The sequence below is a fragment of the Neolamprologus multifasciatus genome, chromosome 5 (genome assembly GCF_963576455.1).
Source record: "Neolamprologus multifasciatus chromosome 5, fNeoMul1.2, whole genome shotgun sequence".
NCBI lineage: Eukaryota > Metazoa > Chordata > Actinopteri > Cichliformes > Cichlidae > Neolamprologus > Neolamprologus multifasciatus.
In genome coordinates this window covers 19,063,650-19,072,022 of record NC_140443.1, presented here as the reverse complement: position 1 = coordinate 19,072,022, position 8,373 = coordinate 19,063,650, and the positions used below count along the sequence as shown (strand labels likewise).

Below are 8,373 nucleotides of genomic sequence, written 5' to 3'. Positions count from 1 at the left end.
GACATGGATTTGGACTGTGTTCTTTCATTTTTAGCCTTAAATAGACACAAAGGGGTCTTCAGTCTTAGCATTTATCTTATTTTTTTTACAATCCGTCCTACTGACCTCGACGCAAAACTCAAAATACAAATTTAAGGTAGATTTTGATTGAAAGCCAAAAGGAGCTCAAACCAAGGTTTAATGTTGCTAGCTTATTCGCAGAAGTCTGTCATTTCTCCTCCATTGCAGTTCTTACTGAAGTGTCCCCACCATTTAGTTCATGACTACTCAGTGAGTTTACACTCAACATGTAATCTCAGCTGCAGTAACTGTATTAGGGTTTTTCTTTCTGAGAACAAACGTTACCTGAGCTATAGAAACCATTGCATTCATGCAGCCTGAGAGCATCAAAATGTCGCTAATGTAGCCACCAACCATCAAACTAGATGTAACTACCCTTTCGGTACAACCGCCTGTGACTGTGGCAGAACCGGGTCAGGTGATATGGTGGCCTTACAAAACTGATAGTGCCATAATGTGGTAGCTTTTCACCTCAGTGCAGTGCAGTGTAAGTAGCTTCTGTCAGTAGTGTCAGTCAGTGTAGATATGCAGTGCTTTAGGGAGTTTGGGTCTTCACTGTTCTCCGTAGCCTTGTGTTTCTGTGTTATCATGTCACCTTGAGCTAATTAGTTTTAGGAAAGTCGCTTTCCTATGTTGGTAAACTAGGCTAGATGCAGTGCTTATTAGCCTTTAGAGACACTGGATAACCTGAGACAACAGATCATTCCCTGTTGAGTTACGTTATTCGTATGCGTTTTATTCTGGGGATCTTCTCTCTCCCCTGTTGAGTACTGTTCTTTTTTATTTGCTGCAGGCTTCCTCTGTCAGCTTGGATACTTTTATTTCTCCCCCCTTCAGTTTTTCTTGAACACATCTTGGGAACTTGTGATTTGGTTTGTTTCCAATTTGAAGGTAAAGCTAGCACTTTGTAAAAGGACCATATCCGCTTGTGAGCTGTACAAGGTACAAAATAATGACCCCGTGTCTTTGTTACATCTTCTCGATCAGTTGGAAATGCTTTACATCTTTTGTTCTTTGGAATATTTCAGTCATTTACAAAAAAAACCAACAAAACAATCTTTGGTGTTCACCTGGCAGTCGTGTCCCTCATTACACTCTAAATATCTGAAATGTATTTATTTATGATGGGAAATGTTGTTTTTGTAATTACATTTTTTAACTTCTTTTTTTCCGATTTGTCCCATTAATGGCTGATCCAGTAAGATTTTCATACATGCAGCCTAAACCGAAGCAAAATATGACTGTGTTATCAATGTTATTTTAACAATAAAACACTCTTCTATCGCAGTGTCAATCATACACAAATACATTTATTTTAAAAGCCATGATGTATCCAAACGTGACAGTACAAATAATCAGAAATGACAGGATCATCAGTAACCTGAGAAGAGGTCAACGTTATTTCAATGTTAGGCTAATATACAGTATATTATGGATAAAAGAAGATCCCATTACATTTTTTTTTTTTAATCCTGATGGGGTTTTTTCCTTAAAATTATAAGACAGGACATTGGCCTGGGCAGAGGAAATTCTCTCTTTCGTATCTTTAAATCAGATGGCGCTCAAGTCACATGTCAAGCAAGAGACTAAAGCAGCAGTCAGCAGCTCTAATTACAGCCTGACTGATTTATCGGCTAACCAGTATTATTGTCCAATATTAGGTATTTGCTTATCTATAAATGAATGAAAACTTTAAAAGTTTAAAAGACGGAGAAACACCCTTCAACTATATTGAGAGTGCTGATTTTGCAGAAGGCACCCTGCACCTTCCATGTTTGGAACACTACAAACACCAGTTGATCCGAAGAGAGCATAAACAAGTAAATAAATGGTGTGTGTACATTCATACATGTATATACACACATTATATCATTCTTTAAAATCCCTTATTGAATAAGTACTAGCTCCATGAGATCTACGTTTGTTGGTTTAAAACGGCAACATTTTCTACTTAACACAAAAACTTTGATCATTAAGTTAAAGCTAACATCAAGTAGCAGAAACTAAACAAACAAGCCAGACAACAGCTTTGGTAGCATCTACTCCAAAATTAGAGGCCAAATGGTGTCAGTTTTTTTAAAGAACAATACAAATGCTGATAGTTGATATAAAAATCTAATATCCAATATTTGCCAATATTTTCTTTTCTTTCAACATTTAACGTTGATGTGTAGTTATTTATTTACTCGCTTACACTCTTCTCGACACTCAAAATATAAAGGCTGCTTCCTCTGTCTCATCTTTAATTCTCATTTACTGGCTATTACAAATGCTGATAGTATTAAGATCAGCAAATAGCTGATATTTGTTGATAACCCAAAATCCAAGAAAGACTACATAAGACATGACCTCAGTGTATTGAAAAAGGATTTCATTAATCACACATAGTGCCTTTTCTTCTTCAAAAACAAACAAAAAAACATCAGTCAAATAAGTCAAAATCTGTCAGGCTAGCTCATCTTAAGTTCTTTTACATCCTCATCAGGACTGGAACCGTTTTTTAGCCATGTAAGATCTGGAGACTTGGTTCATTATGACCAAGGCACTGAGCACCAGGCAGAGTGCTGACAGGTACCAGGTGTATTCTCTGACAGCTCCAGCGAACCACACAGAGCAGAGGCCCAGGAGCATGCTGGCACTGCCAAGCAGGTAGGTGATGAGTCCAGACGCCGCGTGGTAGCGCTTAAGTTTGGCGAGGGACCAGCCTTTGGCTAGAGAAGGATAACTGAGAGGCATCGCTGCCAAGGACTGCGCAATGACCACACACACTGTCAGCAGGCCCAACAGACCGTGCCACGAGGTGAAGTGGGGTTTACCACTCAGGTGTTTGTTATAAAAGATGGCAGCAAAGCCCAGGACTGCACAAGAAGCACAGAGGCCCTGCAGGAGCCGGTGAACACCACCTTTGGTTTTGTGTGAAAAACTTTTGATAGGAGAGCCCTCGGGTGAGAAGAGGAGTATAGCTTCTGTCATGAAGAAGGAAAACTGAAGGGAAAGGACATTACCTGAGTCGTTGGCAAATTTGATCAATTAAAGAATCTAAGAACATTTTAACTGTTTAAACTTACAGCTAGGGTCATCAAGAAAGGATGCCAAGAAAACCAACCTAAAACAAAACAGAAAATCAAATTAAATGCGATGCAATGACGGGCACTGCTGTAGAAATGTGTGATTACTTAAGGCACTCACTTGTACCAGGTCGAGAGAGAACTGAGATGAAGACAGTGATGCCAAAGCAGATGAGGTGGGTCAACACAACAGACGCTGTTCTGGTAAAGCCATAAAGCCGAGGCTCTGATTCAGGCTCTTTCTTGTGAACCATGTCTTTAAAATTCACTCAATCGCCACAATGTGACCGACGTGAACTCGCCGTTGGCTGAATCAATGAGAAGCGGAAGTGACGATGGGCCAAAAGTCCTTGCGTTATCTTCTTTTGCTGCTCTACTGTTTTATTTAACAACCCGGCACAAACAAAAGCCTACATTAGTAATTTATTAACATGTCCCTTGTCGTTACGTTAACACACGTCAAGCTTTGGTGTTTTCCCCCAGCGAGGATAAGACTTCCGGTTAGGTTTTTCAAAATAAAGTACGCTGGAGCACATCCGCACAAACGTTCATCCGGAGGCTCTGTAACATGTCAGCTGATTTACCTGAATTTGAAAGCCCCACATTGTCAAATAATACAATAAAGATTTTCGTTATTAACATCTGGTCCCACTGTGTCAAATTTGACACGGTTCTTCTACTACTATTATTTCTTCTTCCACTTCTTCTTTTTCTTTTCTTTTAGTTGTTCCCTTTATGGGTCAGAGTCAGATTTATTGTCACATCAGAGATTAACAAAACTAAAAAGTGGGTGAAAAACTTTTTGTTTCAGAACAGATCAGCAGAAACACGGTGAGACACCACATTTTATATATGCTCAAATGCATTAGTAAAAGAGCATATGTCTGACATCAAAATAGCAATAAAAATAAAAGTAAATTAGTAGGTCGTAATTTATTCAGCAACCTGACAGCAGCGGGAAAATAGCTCTTTTGCATCCTGGTGATGTGCCTGAGGATGCATTTATAGTGTTTCCACATGATGATGATCCACTGTCAAGCACATGCCCAAACCAGCGCAGCCTTGCTTCACTAACTCAACCTGAGCTGGTCTCACTACCATTTTGTAAGGGTCCCCTTTCATTCTTGCTGCCTGTCCATCTGTCACAGATCATCCCTGATACTCAACTTCATTATCTCTCTTATGCATTATTGTTTTAGAGGGTTGACCCCAGGTATTCACACTCATCCACTTTCACTGCCTCTGCTCCTTGCAGCTGTTACACCTGCTTCCCTCTCTGTCACACACATGCATTCTGTCTCAAAATTCACACGCAGCGCATTTCCCCTAAATATTGACTGAATTAGCCTCTCAAACACATGTATGTTACACAGTCCTGCACATAAACACATTTATCCTTATCCTGAATTAAATCATGTAAGTAAATAAGGTTATACCATACCAGATGGAGCATTAACCTTGGGTGCTGTAAATGATCTATTGATATAGGAGCATCTCCACAAGAGTTTTCATAACAATCGTTTCCTTGGCTTGTCTGATCTGAAAAATACAGACATAACATTTTAGCCCACCAGCCCAAGATCTGAGTTTTGTCTGATTAAACTGTAGTAGTCTGTGCAAAGACTCAGAAATAACTCAAATCCAAATAAAACGGCAATCTTGTTACATGGTAAAGCTTTTATTCTGAAACCGGAATTCCCACAATTCCTTTCATTTTATTCCAACCAGCGTAACCGCCGGCTTCAGTTGGTGGCTGACGTGGACAGAGCATTGTAAGTAGGGGTGGGTTTTTATAATCGATTTATCGATTAAAATCGATTCTGGCTTGGATTACGTAAAATCGATTCATTAAAATCCTGAATCGATTTTTTAATATAAATTTATTTTGCCCGAAATGCCAGAATCTCAGGTGAAATCTCACAAAATTTCAACAACCACCAAACAGCTAAAACAGTAAATGAGAGCAGGAACACGGATTCTGCACAAAGACTTAAACACACAGCGCAGCCCGCGGATCAGAATCAGATGTCGAATTTCTCACAGTCGGGGCTGAAAGCCGACAGCCCGCTGATTCTGATCTGTCGGCGGGTCCGCGCTTTGTGTTCACGCCCTTTATGCGCTGATTGTAAAGCTGTTAGTTTGATGTCTCTCCAAACAATATTGACCGAACCAGCAGCAAAAGAAGATCCAAACTACACTTCACATAAACATCGTCATGTATTCACTCTTACTTTTACTGTTTTGCTTCTACCATGATGCACAGCTCTCTCTCTCTCTCTCTCTCTCTCTCTCTCTCTCTCTCTCTCTCTCTCTCCCCCCCCCCTCTCTCTGTATGGTTTTCTGCATTATTTGCTTGCTTGTTACGCACAAGTCTACCTTTGTTTACAGCGCTATCGGCCGACTTTTTTTTTCTTTCCGTTTTATATACTTCCGAAAAGAAAACCTAATTTCTGCCGTTCAATGCTGAACAAATTTAAACTTTTTAAAATTATGCAAAATGCAAAATGCTTAGCCGTGTCTCTAATAAAACCGCTGTAACTTCAGAGGTAATGTTCATATGTTGATTAATGGTTTTCTTTCGTTTTTGATATACTGCAGAATATTTTTATAAAATCCCAGGCCAGGAAAAATCACCTTCATGTGTTTCTGTGTTTTATCTTCAGCTACTTTGACACAAAGGCATCTGCTGTGGCTCACACCACAAAAGGAAGCTGACACACGCAAGACTTTAAAGTCTTGCGTGTGTCAGCTTCCTTTTTATAGATACAAAAATATGTAAATGTACTAATCTGAATTATAATATTTCTGACTGTCAAAATTTTCCATATTCAAATCGAAGTGAATCGAATCGAATTAAATCGAATCGTGGATCGAATCGATTCTGGACCTTGTGAATCGGAATTGAATCGATTCTAGAAATCAGTGACGATACCCAGCCCTAATTGTAAGTGCTTGAATACTTGCACACGATTGCTGCCAGGCCCTTTAACACGTGGTCAAGGTCCTTGAAAAGGTGTATTTATCTCTAACAAAGTGGTTTTGTAGTTGTCGGTTATTGAGAAAATTCTGCACAATACATTTTGGTGCCATTAACTGCATCCCTCATGCTATTTATTGCACAGTGGATAAGAAGTGTGATCTAAAGTACCTAAAGCATTTCCTCAGTTTATGTTATATGTCAGACTAATGGCACCAGTTCCACACCCAGCACTTACTGGTCAGCTGCCTATTAGTTGTTGTGCTTCAATTACGCTCTAATAAGCTTGTGACTCTGCATGGCTTCCACACTTGCAGAGTCACAAAGAGCACAGAAAACAACAACATTGTCAGTGAGAGTATCTTTCTCCTCTCTCTGTCCTATACAATGCACACCACACAGGTTACTGCATGTCTTCACTGTTGCAGGCTTTAAAAATGAAGCTTCTTAAAAGGTAAGCATAAGCAGTAAAGTTGCTTTTGATTTTAGATGCTCACATTGTTGGTTCTTTAAAGGAGCAAGTAGACCTGGCAGGAATTTAAAAGGTATGATAACAGAATTATTTCCATAGTTAAGAAAGACAATTCACAACATCAAATCAAGTCAAGAACACTGTGGGCATGTCATTGTCAAAGTCTATAATCAAGACACACTTTCATGAATGGAAATACACAAGGCTTACAACAAAAAACAATGGTTACACTCAGAAACAGAAGTTTAGACTGTGTTGGAGAACATCGAAAAGAGGTTGGACAGTTCTGGAAATAAATCTTTGGACAGATGAAACTAAGATTAACTTGGATTAACTGTGGGATTGATGGGAAGAGAAAAGTGAGGAGGATGAGAGAAATGGCTCATACTACGTCATCTATCAGACATGGAGACAATATTATGACATGAGCATGTACGGCTGCCAGTGGACCCAGGTCAGCAGTGTTTCTTGTAGATGCGACTACTTACAGTATAGAACTAGTAGGATGAACTTTGAAGTGCACAGGGCTATACTCTCTGCCAAATGCTGCAAAACTGATCAGACTATACTTCACAGTACAAAAGGATAATAGCTCAAAGCATACTGAAAAAGCAACCCAAACGTTTCTCATTGCAAAGAAATTAAATAGTCTTCAATGGTCAAGTCAGTCACCTTATCTTAGTTCAATAGAGCATGTTTTCAGTTAACTGAAGAGAAAACTAAATGAAAGAGACTGAAAAAAAGCAAAAGACTCATTCTTTTTTTTTCTTTTTTTTTTTTTGCCTGTCCCGTTTGGATCTTTAGCCAACAGAATTGTTGTCTGAAGGCCAAAAAAGATGCCTAGCAAATTTACTTTACCAAGTGGATCATCATGGCCTTGCCATATTGGTCCAATTGATTGACCTTTATTATAATTATATATTTATTTGATTTTATTTTCAGTTGTTCCAGGCGGGACAGAGATGACTGGGGGATAGGACAGGGAGAAAGAAAGAATGAAAGAAAGAAAGAGAGGGAGAGAAAGACAAACAGGGAAGAAGAGATAGTGAGAAAGGAGGGAAGAAAGAAAGAAAGAAAAACACCTGGATCACCTGTTGAGAGAAGAAAAAAACAGAAGAGAAAACAAACAAAAAAGAGCAACATAATAAATATAACACTATCACAATAAACTAGCTAACAGTAGATAACAGTAGATACTAAATATTAAATGTTATTGTGCAGCACGCAAGATCAACAGGGCACAATGTGCTTTGAGGTAGCAGCCAAGAAAGGTGTAGTTTGTGTCTGTGAACACCTGTGTGTCTACCTGTGTGAACACCTGTGTGGATCAGCACACTTGTATTCAAAAGGTTTCTTCATGTAACGATCTGCTAGGGAGTGTGGGGAGCCATAGCCCCGTCCCCCAGGGCATGAAGCAGGTATGGAGGAGATCTAGGCCCCAGACATCCAGAGGGCCCAGAGTACGAGGACCCAAGGAGGACCACCAAAGGGGCACCCTCCTGGGAAGAGCTGAGGAGAGCCCCAGATGAGGGATCACCCAGCAGCCACGGAGCCGAGGCCAGAAGGGGGTGCAGTGACGTGGCTCTTTTTTTGCAGAGCCCAAAAGACCCATTCAAGTGACAGATTTCCATGACTAGGTTGTACATGTACAATGACAATAAAGGGCTATTCTATTCTTCTATTCTATTTCTTCATTAAGCCATAAATTCCCTTCCTTTTTTATCTGTTCTGATGTTCCAGAGCTGTGGACCTTTAACTGTGAAAATGCTGTTTTCTGTTTGGCTGGTTTTTAGTCG

General features: G+C 39.7%; 1 protein-coding gene across 1 annotated transcript; it reads right to left on the bottom strand.

Moving 5' to 3' along the window:
• Positions 1-1,350: 1,350 nt before the first annotated feature.
• On the bottom strand, positions 1,351-3,619 carry cyb561d2 (cytochrome b561 family, member D2). The gene is made up of 3 exons (XM_085158974.1): positions 3,250-3,619; positions 3,129-3,166; positions 1,351-3,045 (listed from the first exon to the last, which is right to left on the bottom strand). Exons 1-3 carry the CDS (start codon positions 3,380-3,382, stop codon positions 2,542-2,544), a joined length of 675 nt encoding a protein of 224 aa, XP_085015100.1. The 5' UTR covers positions 3,383-3,619; the 3' UTR covers positions 1,351-2,541.
• Between the last annotated feature and the right edge of the window lie 4,754 nt (positions 3,620-8,373).

Coding starts and splice junctions, on each gene's coding strand:
- cyb561d2 (XM_085158974.1), bottom strand. CDS start 3,382: ATGGTTCACAAGAAAGAGCCTGAATCAGAGCCTCGGCTTTATGGCTTT. Junction 3,167..3,249: donor TCTCTCTCGACCTGGTACAA/GTGAGTGCCTTA, acceptor GTTTTGTTTTAG/GTTGGTTTTCTTGGCATCCT. Junction 3,046..3,128: donor CTTTCTTGATGACCCTAGCT/GTAAGTTTAAAC, acceptor CTTTCCCTTCAG/TTTTCCTTCTTCATGACAGA.